Source organism: Cricetulus griseus, chromosome 7 (genome assembly GCF_003668045.3).
Source record: "Cricetulus griseus strain 17A/GY chromosome 7, alternate assembly CriGri-PICRH-1.0, whole genome shotgun sequence".
In the NCBI taxonomy this organism is placed as follows: Eukaryota; Metazoa; Chordata; class Mammalia; order Rodentia; family Cricetidae; genus Cricetulus; species Cricetulus griseus.
In genome coordinates this window covers 47,778,285-47,792,885 of record NC_048600.1, presented here as the reverse complement: position 1 = coordinate 47,792,885, position 14,601 = coordinate 47,778,285, and the positions used below count along the sequence as shown (strand labels likewise).

Sequence of the window (14,601 nt, the reverse complement as noted above, 5' to 3'; positions counted from 1 at the left end):
TCTTTCTGCTCCAGAGGCTACTGCGGGGCAGTGGTGCCTTCATTTCCTTGCACTTAACAGATGTATGAATCTCTACTGTGTGTTTTATACTAAGTCTTAGAAGGCAATACATAAATACACAGCATCACCCCATCCCTCTGACCTCCCAAGTCAGTCTTGTTTGGGGGTTCAGGTGACCAACAGTAAGTTTAATAGTATCACAGAACTGCTGGGGACAGACAAGGAAGGGGGGTCACCCCTCCTAGTTACCGGAAGGAGAGGGCTAAAGGCACACAAGGCCAGGAGCCCAGCCCCAGGTCTGACCACCTCCCTGCTTCCACCCACACAGCCTTGTGCCAGCTGCCAACTTCTTTAGTCTCTACTGCCCACCTGGAAACTGTGGGAGGAAGCAGTCCTTTAGTTCTGCTTAAAGTACTTTGCACAGAATGGCTACAGTCACTTAGCGTCACTCATTGCCAGACAGGAGGCCAGAGAGGAGAATGAGCCTAGATCCCTTCACTGAATCTACCTCTTAGCCACTGGCCACACAGCTGACCCTCAAGCAAGAGAACTTCCACTTCTGGAATGGTCTTTCCCCAATTTTAGGCTCTTTTTTTGTTTGTTTGTTTTGTTTTGTTTTGTTTTTCGAGACAGGGTTTCTCTGTCTTTGGAGGCTTTGGAGCCTATCCTGGCACTCGCTCTGGAGATCAGGCTAGCGGGGAACTCACAGAGATCCACCTGCCTCTGCCTCCCGAGTGCTGGGATTAAAGGCATGTGCCACCAACACCTGGCTCAATTTTAGGCTCTTTAACCAAACTTTAAAATTTAAACATGTACCATCACCATCTTATACTGACATGTGGGTATTAAGCCATGAGGTGAGTGAAAATCTTTAAGAAAGAACCACACTCATGAGCCATCTAAAATAAGAAGTAAGAGTCTGAGGATGTGTGTGTGTGTGTGTGTGTGTGTGTGTTACTTAGCACACACCAAGCTTTGGGTTCACCCTAGCACCTTGTATGGATACACAAACCAAATACAATGTAAGTAGCTGCTGCAGGCTTTTGAGAAGGGAACTGAGCATGGCACACTGGCCAGCATGCTTGCTCTGGCTCCCAGGGTGACAGGTGAAATTACCTTGAGAGACAGTGAGCCCGTTTCTTTGTTCAGTGACAGGTCGGCAGACAGGGAGGAGCCGTAGTCCATGCTCTCCGAGGTAGACAGGCTGCTGCAGTCTGAAGCCCTCTTAGCATGGCCTGGAACTACAGAGCTTGGGAGCCCCAGGCCACCATTGGCCAGCTTCTCTCCACCCAAGGTCTCCAGGGCGACACTGTTAGGGCGGCTCTGGTTTGCCTTTTGGGACTTGCTGGCCACAGGACTGGAGTCCTCAGCCTGGCCAGTGACTTCTTTCTCTTCGGCTACCTGAATTCTGGCATCCATGGACAATGGTCGGGACTTCCGGAGGGAAACAGGTACCTTTGAGTCACTGTCATTCTTGGGGACCTCATCTGCAGGGCTGGTGGTTTGGAGGGGTCCATCCCCTGAGGGTTGGCTACAGGGTTTGTTCACAGGCTCCTGAGGCTGGCTGGGAGGCAGGGTGACACAAGAATCCTGGGGAGGGTTGTCAGAGTTGAGGCTTGTCTCAGTTGCAACAGCAGAGTCCTGAGTATGGTTGACCAGGGGCTAGAAAAGAGTCACAGGTTGAGCTGTCAGGAGTCCAAGGCAGTAATCAGGCCCACAGGTGACAGGCCAGCAGAGCAGAGCCGGGACCCTGAGCCGTCTCCATCACTTCCCACAGCCTCTCCTCAACAGGCTACTACGGGGTGAGGACTCACCTCCTCTCTCTAATTGCTACTTCACCTAATCACTGCTTTGGTCCTATGAGAAAAACAGGCTGTGGCTGTCTGTAGAGAGGCCCAGCCAATTGTCACATCATGGGGAATACCCCTGTCTCACCTGAGGCCAGGCCTTCCAATTTCTCAACACACATTGGCAATCCGAATTTTCTGGGGTTTTTGTTTGTTTGGTGATAGGGCCTCAAATAGCTCAGACTTGCTGTGTAGACAAAGAAGACTATGATCCTTCTGATCCTCCTGTCTCCATCCCCCCAGTATTAGGATTACAGATATGCACCACATGCCAGTTTTATGTGGTGCTGAGAATGATTCCAGGGTTTTAGGCATATTAGGCCAGCATTCTACCAACTGAGCCAAGTGCCAATCTCAGCCATATAAATTTTCACGTGACTATCTGTTGGTTTTAGGTGGCAACTAATTCACAATGTAAAATTATATAAAGTGTCAATCAATCCTACCCAGGGACTGGATTCAGTCCACCCACCCCTTGTATGTAGGGAGAAACCCTAATTATAGATATCGCTGACCATGCCCAGTTATGTAACAAGGGTTTAAGAAGGAGGGAGGCGAGCATGAGGCTCTCTCTCGCTTGGCTGAGCTGACTGGGAAGCATTTCTGGGTCTGTCCTGCTCAGGTGCAAACCTAGTCACTGGTTCCCTTGAGTGAGTATTTTCCCCTAATAAACTACCCGTTATTAACCTATCTATGACTCCATTTTGTAATCATCAATACTTTAGTATTTTAGTTTTTGTGGGGTGGAAAGTACTGGGAACATTGTCATGACGAAACCAGATACTCATTTCTGTGAATAGGAAATAAGTGTCTACATGTTGGCATGAAGATGGAAAGGAGGCCATGGGGGTTACAACTGGGAGTGGGCCAGCAACCTCTTCTATCTGAAGGAGAACCAAAAACAGATTTTTGTTTAAACTTTTTTTTTTTTTTTTTTTTACAGAGAAGCCTAATTCTATATAAAATTTTAAAACTTCAAAATAAAAAGAGCCAGGAACAATGGTGCATACCTTTAATCTCAGCACTCAGGAGACAGAGTCTGTGTGAGTTCAAGGCTAGCCTAGTCTACATAGTGAGTTCCAGAAAGTCAGAGCTACACAGTAAGACCCTGTCTGAAAAAAATCTAAAACTAAATAATAAAAAGACATTAAATGTGAAGGATCTGCAGGTTCAGTTCCATGATAACTCACCCTGACTTACTGTGGACCTGGTAAGATGAGCAGTTCCCCAGGAGAAGCTCCTGGATTGAACTGTGAGACCAGGGACCTAGGACAGCTCTAGGTCCTACATGCTCGAGAACCTGGATCTGGCCAACAACTGCTCAGTGTCACCCTGGCCATGGGTGTTTGGGGCTCCCAGCCAGTTGGCCTCAAGAGGCAGAAAGGAATCATTCCCCAGCCTCCTTCCCAGAGGTGCTGGGGCCCACTCTCCTCCTCCCCCAGACTTACCGAGGTGGCATCCATAGCCTCCTCCTCTTCTCCGTCATCCCTGACATCATCTCTGGCATCCTCGATTTCCTCCATCACCTCAGCCTTTGCCTCAGCCACCAGCTCCCGAAGAGCCTTGTTACTGGTGACACTGCTGACAAAGGGATGCTGAGGAGAAGACACACCTGTGTTAGAGCCATTTGGGGACTGTTGTGGGGTAGGAGTAGATGAGGGATTTGATCCTTGAGCAAAGAGGGCCAGCTGTGGTGCCAAGGCAATGCATGAACTTTGAAGTTGGTAAGAGGAACTCAAAAACCCTGCAGCAGATCAGAAAGCCATGCATGTAAAGGGACCCTAAACATGGCACTCCATCTGAACCACAGTCTCTTCATTTCCAAAGGACAGACGGCCATGCTGAAATCACAGAGAGTCATAAAGATGAAATGAGACAATTTGCTTAAAAGTGGTGCCTTACGGGCTGGAGAGATGGCTCAGAGGTTAAGAGAACTGACTGCTCTTCCAGAGGTCCTGAGTTCAATTCCCAGCAACCACATGGTTGCTCACAACCATCTATAATGAGATCCTGTGCCCTCTTCAGGCGTGCAGGGATACATGCAGACAGAATGTTGTATACATAATAAATAAATCTTTAAAAATAAAAAAGTGGTGCCTTATAAAACCGAGTTCAGTTTATCGTTTTTTGTTTTTTGTTTTGTTTTGAGCCATGCTTCCACTCTGCTGCCCTCACCCATTCAGCTGCTTCATTCCATCCTGTTCTGTTCCTTTAGAGAATCCTGACTAATACAGGCTAAATACAGTTTGCATTCTGATATGGCCATGAGCCTTTGGGGGCTAGGGAGTAGAATGTGGCAGTTTGAGAATGGCCCCCATAGGCTCAAATGTTTGAATACTTGGCCCCCAGTTGGTGGAACTGCTTGGGAAGGATTAGGAGGTGTGGTCTTGCTGGAGGAGGTATGTGACTGGGGCTTTGGAGTTTAAATAATTTGTGCCATTCCCAGTGTTATTTTTCTCTGCTTCGTGCTTGAGGATCAAGATATGAACTCTCAGCTACTGCTCCAGCATCATGCCCACCAGTCCAGTGCCATGCTCCCCCAGCTGATGGTCATGAGTTCTACCCCCTGAAACTGAATGCCCCAACAAACTCATTCTTCTGTAAGTTGCCTTGGTCATGATGTCTTATTACAGCTATAAAAAAACAACTAAGATATCCTCCCACACCCAACTATACCAAGTACCTACAAAGCCTCTTCAAGGAGAGAATTCTGTAAATAAGGAGTATGCCGGTACATCTTGGGCCTGAACTAGTTGCTAATTTAAGTTGCTTCATATTGTATGTGCCACTGTCATAAAGTCTCAGACGTGTGTCTCTCAAGTCACGTGACTCCATCTAAGCAGATATTATCTTCCTGCTTAACCAATAAAGTTTTTTTTTTTTTTTTTTTTTTGGTTTTTTTTGAGACAGGGTTTCTCTATGTAGCTTTGGAGCCTATCCTGGCACTCACTCTGGAGATCAGGCTGGCCTCGAACTCACAGAGATCTGCCTGCCTCTGCCTCCCAAGTGCTTGGATTAAAGGCGTGCGCCACCAACGCCCGGCAACCAATAAGTTTGCTAGCTTTGTTTCACTCTGATTTGACTTAATTTTTTTATTTCAAAATAGATTTTTATGTAGCCCAGGCTGGTCTCCAACTCCTTATGTACCCAAACATGACCTTGAATATCTGATCCTTCTACCTCCACCTCCCTAGTTCCAGAATCACAGGCATGCACCAATATACCCAGCTTATGCAATGCCAGGACTGAATCCAGGGTTTTGTGCACACTAGGCTAGTATCCTACCAACTGACCTATACCGCCAGTCCCCAATATTCTATTCTGTGGCAGATGTGAGGATTCATCCACTGCCCCAGGTCCGGAGGTTCAGCTCACTGCCAGGTCACACACTTCGGTGCTGGATGCTAAGCAGTGCTTTCCACCACTGAGTTCCACTCTATGCTACTTTTTGTTTCCAGTGCACTGTCCCACTGGAGGAACATGTCACTGTCTGTTAACCATCCTGCCGCTGTTGGGCACATGGAGGTGTTTCCTGCTCTGGGTGATGATGAAATAAGTAACTAGGGACAGTCTTGCATCTGTTGTCTTTGGGCAGAAATATATATATATATTTGGTTTCAGAAGGGCACTCAGAGACTCCTGACAGTGGGCTGTACGCTATTCTAGGCTTTTCCACAAATGGTACTTCTCAGGAGTGAGTGCTCTTTTATAGACCTTATAAAATCCCAAGCAAAAGATCTGGGGAGGTTTGGTCAGCCTGAAGAACCCTGGAAAAGCACCGTGGAGACACCATCTGCAGATATCTCCTCTCTGGTACAGGGAGCAACCAGGGTGGGATTCCTTAGTCCCTTCGTCACAGTGGGCAGAGGGAAAAGAATGCCAGGGGTGTAGGGCATCATTGGGTTGGAATTTCTCATCTGAGGTGTGTGGGAAGGCTCTATTGAAACCCACTGCTATTATCAGAAATCTTATTTGTGGAGGAATGGTGTCAACAAAATTGTTGGAGAAGTCTTTTATTGACTAAAAAGACTACATTTCTTACACCATAAAAATATATTCAGGGACTGGGTGGTGGTGGCGCATTCCTTTAATCCCAGCACTTGGGAGGCAGAGGCAGGCAGATCTCTGTGAGTTTGAGACCAGCCTGGTCTACAAGAGCTAGTTCCAGGACAGCCTCCAAAGCCACAGAGAAACACTGTCTTTAAAAAAAAAAACAATAATAATAATAAAATACATTCAGGGTACTGGAGAGGCTCAGCAGTTAAAAGCACTGGCTGCTCTTCCAGAGAATCCAGGTTCAATTCCCAAGAACCCACATGGTAGCTCACAACTATTTCTAACTCCGGTTCCTGGGGATCTGACGCCTTCTTCTGGCCTCCATGAGTACTGCACACATGTGAAACATACATGCAGGCAAAAGACCCATGCACATAAATAGAAATAAATAAAACGTTTGAAAAAAAACATATTTAGAACGGGCAAATCCATGATAAGCCATCCCTATCTGTTTGGACATTTAAAATGTTCCTGGGTCTGGTGAGATGGCTAGCTCAGTAGGTAAAGGCACTACAGGCAAGCCTGATGACCTGAGTTTGATCCCCACGTCCCAGACGATGGGAGGAAGAAACTGATCACACAAGCTGTCTTCTCACCTCCACACTACACCATGGGAAAGCATGCCTGGCCTCATACACACATGAAATCGGAATGGATAATAGTGTCCTTTGGGTCTAGGTATACAGCAGGAACAGAGTGCTTGTCTCACATGTGTGAGGCCCTGAGATCGAACCCCGGCACCATAAAAATCAGTCAGCAAGGCAGATCACTGGTGGACAGCCAGCAGGCCGCTCCCTACTCAACTTGTCCTGAGAGCTACAAATGTCACTGCTTTAATGAGCTGTGTCTGCCACATTTTCTTAGGCCAATCTGACCTCGGTTCATCTAATCTAGTGGAGCTGTGAATTTTCCCATTCATCCCCTGCTTCTCCGCACAGCTAGCAGCTACTGCAAGGATGTGAGCTCATGTGCCAGGGTCTGGTCGGGTTTTTCATCAAAGGAGTCAGAAGGCCCATGACAGAACAATGGTCAGGAGCCTGGTGGAATTTCCTATGTCTTTGGGGGGGGGTCTTTCTGAGAAGGGAGGTGTCACACTCAAACTGGGACCTTGGGAGACTTGTGGGAGAAAGTTAGGGAAAACTCCTAGTAAGAGTGTTGGGCAAAGGTATGGCCTTTGAAGATCCCGAGGTAGGCTTGGGCTTAGAGGGTGGAGGAAGCGCAGGAGGGCCTCCAGCTGTGCCTGGGAGACAGGCACAGGATGCTGAGAGGGAGCCTGGGCAGTGAGAGCAGCATAGACAGCCTGGGGCAGTGAGAGCCATCCTCTGTTTAACTTCTCAGAAGCTCTGCTACCCAGTAGTATGTTACTTTGGCTGCTGCATGCTTCCAGAGGTCCTGAATGGCTATTCATAGAACTAACCAACAAGTCACCAGGATGGACAGGGTTAAGTGTGCTGACTAGGTGACAGAGCCAAGCCACTTGGGTAAAATCCAGCTCCCACTGTCAACACAGGTCAGGAGATCCTCTTTGTGCCTTAGTTTTGCTCATCTGTAGAGTGGGGATAACTGTATGGCTGTTCTGTGCACTATAGTAAGTGTTCAAAACAGCATAGATCTTGTCATCTCCAGTACTACCACCACCACAACCATCACCATTATCACCATCACTACCATTGTTACCGTTACTACAACCATCACCATCACTATAACTCCATCATCATAATCACTATTACCGCCATCCCCCCCATCATCACTACCCTCATTGCCATCACCACCAACAACACCACTACCACCATCACCACCAACGCCATCATCACCACCACCATCACTGCCACAGCCATCACAACCACCATAGCCACCAGCAGCACAGCATGAGCAGGGGAGCAGTCCATTCATGAAGTCTCTCCACTCTCCTAGTCATTCCTCTACTAGAGCGCAATTCTCTGGGAATGAGGAGAACCTCCAAGGTCCCCGAAGCTTCTGAGCTCTGTAACACACCACCTGAGCAGGCACTGGACCACAGCAGCTAAAGCAGTCGTGGCAGAAACCAGCTCAGGTCCAGACTTCTGAGGGTACAAGGCTTTCAACAGGGCACCCCACATATTGACCAAATTAGCAGCTCTTGAGAAGAACCATCTGTTCTGCCTGCCCAGAGCTCCAGGTCCCTAGGAGGAGGAGGGCCAGTTAAACAGGGCAGCTCCCTGCAGGGGGCCGGGGGCAGGCGGCTGGTGTGTGGCAGCCCTGCCAAGGCTAACCAGATCTTGATGTGTGTCAAAGCTCTGAGACACAAGTAACAGGCAATATGGCCTGCGCTGCATCAGTCCACCACCTCTAGACATGGGTATAGACAGACATTTCTGTCTAACTCAAATGCTGAGGCCCTCAGAGAGCTGGACCCGAGACCTCCCCAGGGTGGGCAAAAACTCCATGTGCTGCACCAAGCAGGTTGGTCCAGGCATTCAGTCCCCCCCCCCCCCCCGCCACCAGAAGGGCAGATCAGAGCTGGCCTCATTGTCTACCCCTCCAGGAAGAGGGGTGGCTGCTCAGAGCCAGCTCTGCTGAGGGCTTCAAGCTGCCAGCATGGAGGTAGCAGCATACAGCTTGCCAACTGGCACCTCTCTTTGGCCAGGATCTCTGCTGCCACTGAAACAGATGCCCTTTCTAAGTGAGTCTATTTTCTTTCTATGCACTTAGAAACCACTAGTGTGTGTGTGTGTGTGTGTGTGTGTGTGAGAGAGAGAGAGAGAGAGAGAGAGAGAGAGAGAGAGAGAGAGAGAGAGAGAGACAGAGAGAGAGAGAGAGACAGAGACAGAGACAGACAGAGACAGAGAGAGACAGAGAGTGAGAGAGACAGAGACAGAGAAAGAGATGAAAGTATGTCCCCCAAGCCTGCATCTTTTCTCTTTGTTTCTTTCTTAGCCTTTATTTTCATGTTATGTGTACAGGTTATCATTATCTGTGCATGTCTGTATACCATGTGCATGCAGTGACTGTGGAGACCAGAAAGGGGCGACAGGTCCAATGGAACTAGAGTTATAGACAGTTGTGAACTGCCATGTGGGTGCTGGGAATTAAACCTGGGTCCTATGGACGAGTGGATCACAGTCATCTCTTCAGCCCTTCTTTGGGCCTTTCTTCGTTCCTCTATTCATTAGAAGCAGAGTGGCAGAGAGCACAGACTTCAGAGTCAAGTGGCCAGAATGAGGACACTAGCTGTCACAGCTGCATGACCTTCTACAAGCTCCTTATCTGCCCAAAAGAGAGTGCTCAGCTCCTACTACACAAAGCTGTTGTGGACATTACCTTAGTTAACATCTGCTGCTAAGTGTCTGGAATAGCAGGTAGAGTGTTTGAGAATGTTAATCAAGTAAACTTTAAGTCGGTTTCCTTAGCAAATACTTGCCGAGGGTTCTCTGCATGTGAGGCACCGCTCTAGGGATATGTCTGTGAGCCAGGCTGTTGTCCTCAGAGATTCAACACTCTTGTCAGGGTTTGAATCTAGAAGGGTCCTCACAGGCTCATGTTCTGAATACTTGGTCCCCAGCTTGTGGTGATATTGTGAAAGCTGTGGGACCTTTAGGGGTGCAGCCTGGATGGCAGAAGATCACTATACGTACCCCTTGAAAGGTCACACCCACCCGTTCATAGTGGCACTCTCTCACTCCTACTGCTGTGCAAACAGCTCACCATGTGCTACCATGGCCAAGACCAGAGTCCCCTCCAGTTTCCAGGCCTTATCCACTCTGGAGGACTGAGATCCCCCCCACACACACACACACCAACCAGGAAGCAAAGTAAATCCTTCCTCTATGCTGCCTTTACCTGGTAAGTTGTCTTTGCAATGAGAAGGGCAAGTAGGAGCCATGCTAACCGTAGGGTTCTGTTTAGCGGGAAGGGCACGAATTTGGCTTACAAGGTCCCTGTGAGCACAGACTCAGAAATGGCACAGCAACCAGTAACGAAGCCATGGATTGAGTGAAGGGCAAGGCAGCTCTGACATGGCCTCATGGAGGTGGTAGGTTCTGGGCCTGTTCTGAAGACAGAGGGAAGAGTATCCATGATGGGAGAGACGTGGAGAATGAGAGAGAGAGCCAGGCTGGAGATGGGCAGCCACTGTGGAGTGTGCCTGAGGAGGGATCAAAGTGCTCTATATGGCTGTGGCAAGGCTGAAGTGACTCTGGGCATCCAAGGAGATACAGGGACAAAGGTCAGGGGTGAATTCACTAGAGGCTCAAAGCCAGGGGCCCCCACAGGCTGGCTCTGATCACAGCAAGTCAAGGGGGCAGAAAGTACCAGTGCTTACCATGTTCATCAGTTGTGCAAGGCGGGTAAGTAAAGGAGCAGATGGAATGAGGAGTGGGAGGGGAGGGGAGGGGAGGGGAGGGGAGGGGAGGGAGGGGAGGGGAGGGGAAGGCCAGGGAAGTCAGGATCCAGACAGGGTGGGAATGACAGGAGTGACAAGGCCTGAGCTCACTGCTACTTCTGAACCCATGGAAACTGCTGCCAAATGGCTGTGGGTGAGTGTTAGAACAAATGAACGAGGGAAATGCTTTTCCATGTTAAAAATGTGGCACACAAACTCTCACTGCCTAGCCTTCTGACAAAGGGAGAAACTGAGGCACAGACTGAAACCCTCACATACCATGTTAGAGGTGCCTAATTTCAGAGTTGGGCCACCAACAGCAGCAGGACACTGGCCCAGTGACATTTGTGCACATGAAGTGACTGAACCATCAGTCCCTTGGAGCAGGAGTGGCTTAGCCATGTGGGACACAATAGGACAAAGAGTGACAGCCCCACAGAAGCAACAGACACAGGGCTGAGGTGCCCACAGCCATGAATCAGGTGACCTCAGGCAGGGACTGCTTCTGTGAGCCCAATGTCCTTGGGTCTGGGAGATCAGAGTGTTCTTCCAAGCCTATACTGAAACAGGTGCTGGGTAAACTGAGGTAGAGCTCCTCCCTCTGCACTGTGCCTTCCTCCACTGCACACTGAGAATCTCCGGGCAGACACTGCTTCAGCTAGGAAGTGGAAATTCCTGGCTCCAGCTAAGGCTCCGGGCTGCCATGTGGGGTGGGACAGCTGGCCCCTGCTGTGACAATGTCAGGCCGGCCGGATGCTCCAGCACAGGAGGTGTGTGTACAGGAAGCAACTGGCCCCAAGTGGCTTGACTCTTTGCATCTGACAGTGACAGTGGCTCCATCCCACAAATAAACACAATTCATTGAATATGGGCCTGTCACATATTCATTTTGATTTTGAATCACAAGTGTGAAAGGAAAATCGGAATCCCCTCATCCCCCTATGGCCCACTTCTTTCTTTTCTTTTTCTTTGAGATGGTCTTGCTATGTAGCCCTGGCCGGTCTGGAAATTGCTATGTAGACCAGGCTGGCCTTGAACTTGCAGTCGTCTTCCTGTCTCTGCCTCCCAAGTGCTCCACTTAGAAGTGTGAGCCACCACTTCTCATCTCCTCTCACCTTTTAATAATACACTGAACACATGGAGCACTCTTTGAGCATCGTGCCTCAGCTGAGGTACGTACTTGAATGCATGTCACTTTGTCCTCACCACCACCCTTCAAGGGCTCACTGCTCTTAACCTCCACTCACCTCTAGCAGCTGCGCGGCACTGGGCCGGGTTTCTGGGTTCTTATCCAATGCTATCTTCAGAAAGTCTCGGAACTCCACGGACCTGGGAGGACAGGAGTAGGAGTGGGCTATAACTCAGTCACCATGTGCCCAGGATTGGGTGTCTTCCCAAAACAACACTCTGAGAACAAAGGGGCCTCCATTGCTTAAAAGCGGAGACAGGGTCTACGTGACACCCTTCTTATTGTGGACAACACTGTCCAGATCAGGTCAGAAGCCAAGTGGCTGCTGGGGCTGTTTAGGTTCTCCGTGTCCTGGGACAAAATGGGATCTCATACTGGCTAAGTGGCCTTACTCTCATGTCTCCTGCACCAAGTTCAGGCAGGTAGTTCAGGTGCTCTGCCCCCCACCCCAGCTCCGACATCCCCGACTTTGAAGTCTGCTGTACCAAGAGCCAGATACCGCAGGCACACACCCCAGTGTCACGTGCCTACCTCATGTCCCCTTGGAGTGACTTCAGACCTCTGTAAGTACCCAGCTGTCCTTTCCTTACCACTTGGAGGGCGTGAGCAGTGTGGGAGGGTCCGACTTGGCAATCTTGAGCAGGACCCGCATGGGGTTGAGCTCGTGGTGTGGGGGCTCGATCTGTGCCATCTCGATCAGCGTGATGCCCAAGGACCAGATGTCAGCCTTGTAGTCATAGGGGGCGTCCTTCATGGTCTCACAGAGCACCACCTCAGGGGCCATCCTGAGCCAATCAAGGAACAATAAGGGCTAAGAATTGGGCCCCTGTAAGTGCTGCTTGTAGCCTCAGGGTCTGGAACACCACCAGTTCCACACTGGAGGTTGGCAGCATTTGAAGGCATGATTTGAATTACTGGCATCCATTTGTCTTCCTCAAGGGTCTTCATGAGCCCCTTGCCACGGCCTGCTGCAGTTCCTGGAACCTACCACACGGTGGCAGCAGCATTCCAGAACAGAGTCCTGGGGAAGGGGCAGGTGGGTGAGGGCAGAGGGGGGGAGGTTCCAGCAAAAACAAAAACAAAAACAAAAACAAAAACAAGGTGGGACATTGGGGTGGACTGAATAGTACAGCACAGAGAGAGAGGGAAAGAAGAAAAAGGAATAATGGGTGGGGTGGGAGAGAAAGAGTTAAGAGTAATAAGCAGGCCAGGAAGGGGCTGAACACCATGGTGAGTTGTAAAAACAGGACACAAAGTAATCAGGTGTGAAATTGAGAAAGAGAGCTGTGGGCTTGGGGTGAGGACCACAAGCATGCACTGAGTGTGTGAGAGAATGGGTGCTCGGAGCTACATGTCTACAGACTGCGGCCAAAGCAAGACTTCAGGTATCTTCCTCTACCAGAGAACTTTCTTTTCACACATGTTTTTAAGTTATAGTTTTGAAAAAAGAAACACAACAGGCAAGAGAGGTCCAGGGAGATTTTTCATGAGGACAGAAATTACATTGTTCTTCCGTCCCCACCCATAGCCCAGCACCCGGAACTCAGTACATGTGTTAATCAAACCAAGAACTGAAGCCATTTTTAGGGACCCAGCTTAGTTTATATTAATAGGGTGCTTTCCACTGTAATCCTGTTTTATGGAAAAGGTACAGAGAAACTAAGCAACTGGTCCTAAGCAGAGAAGTGGAGGCTGGACCCACACTGGGAGGGTTGGGGGGGACCTGAACTGGCATCCTGCCACCCACATACAATCCACCCAGAGGCAACCAAGGGTTTAGGCTTGATATTTAGCCTGTCAACCAATTCCTCAGAGGCCTCACAACTCACCAGTAAGGTGTTCCTATGAAGGAATCTCGCTTTTGCAGAGTTTTCAGGTTCTTGGCAGACACACCAAAATCAGCTGCAAGACAAAAACCTCAGATGAAATAGCTGAGGGATTCTTCTCCACCCCAGTTTGAGGTGTGGATCTGGGGATGCTCGCACCAGACTCAGGGGTGCAGCCTGCAGGACATTTCCTATCCAGCAAACAAGAGTGTTAAAATTTAAGTGAGCCTGCTGCTGCTGAGATGGGCACTTTGCCCAAAAGCATGATTTCTCTCTCCCAGTTTTGAATAAGTTAAGAACAAGGCAGCAAGGTCACAGACTGTCCCTGATAGACAGGGACACTGCCCTGACCACACATCTGGAGCAAGAAAGCCAATAGGTTTACTGAGGGAACATTTTCACAATCACAGCTAAGGGAGCACAGTCATGGGGCTGAGAGATGGCTCAGTGGTTAAGAGCACTGGCTGCTCTTCCAGATGACCTGGGTTCAATTCCCAGCACCCACATGGCAGCTCACAACTGACTGTAACTCCAGTTCCACGGGAGCTGACATCTTTACACCAATGCACATAAGATAAGAGTTAAATATTGTTTTGTTTTGTTTTTAAAAAGGGAGCATAGTCATAGCTAGAGGAGCACAGTCACAGCTAGAGGAGCACAATCACAACCAAGGGAGCACAATCACAGCTAATGGGAGTAGTCACAGCTAAGGGAGTAGTCACAGCTAGAGGAGCACAGTCACAGCTAGAGGAGCACAATCACAGCTAAGGGAGTAGTTACAGCTAAGGGAGCACAGCCACAGCCAAGGGAGCAGTCATAGCTAGAGGAGCACAGTCACAGCTAGAGGAGCACAATCACAACCAAGGGAGCACAATCACAGCTAATGGGAGTAGTCACAGCTAAGGGAGTAGTCACAGCTAGAGGAGCACAGCCACAGCCAAGGGAGCACAGTCACAGCTAAGGGAGTAGTTACAGCTAAGGGAGCACAGCCACAGCCAAGGGAGCAGTCATAGCTAGAGGAGCACAGTCACAGCTAGAGGAGCACAATCACAACCAAGGGAGCACAATCACAGCTAATGGGAGTAGTCACAGCTAAGGGAGTAGTCACAGCTAGAGGAGCACAGCCACAGCCAAGGGAGCACAGTCACAGCTAAGGGAGTAGTTACAGCTAAGGGAGCACAGCCACAGCCAAGGGAGCAGTCATAGCTAGAGGAGCAAAGTCACAGGTAAGGGAGCAGTCATAGCTAGAGGAGCATAGTCACAGCTAAGGGAACACACAAACTTTTCTGGAAAGTCTGTGCTAACACAGCCACCTGCAGCCTC

At 49.4% G+C, this 14,601-nt stretch overlaps 1 protein-coding gene across 1 annotated transcript in view; it reads right to left on the bottom strand.

The window, feature by feature from the left end:
* The window catches only part of Stk10 (serine/threonine kinase 10), an 89,735-nt gene that overhangs the window by 21,267 nt on the left and 53,867 nt on the right, over nt 1–14,601 (bottom strand). Inside the window, exons 5-9 of the mRNA XM_027425195.2 lie at nt 13,282–13,354; nt 12,043–12,237; nt 11,511–11,592; nt 3,296–3,442; nt 1,117–1,662 (exon numbers count right to left, since the gene is read on the bottom strand). Of these exons, the coding sequence (XP_027280996.1) occupies nt 1,117–1,662; nt 3,296–3,442; nt 11,511–11,592; nt 12,043–12,237; nt 13,282–13,354 (1,043 nt within the window). The remainder of the gene's footprint in view (nt 1–1,116; nt 1,663–3,295; nt 3,443–11,510; nt 11,593–12,042; nt 12,238–13,281; nt 13,355–14,601) is intronic.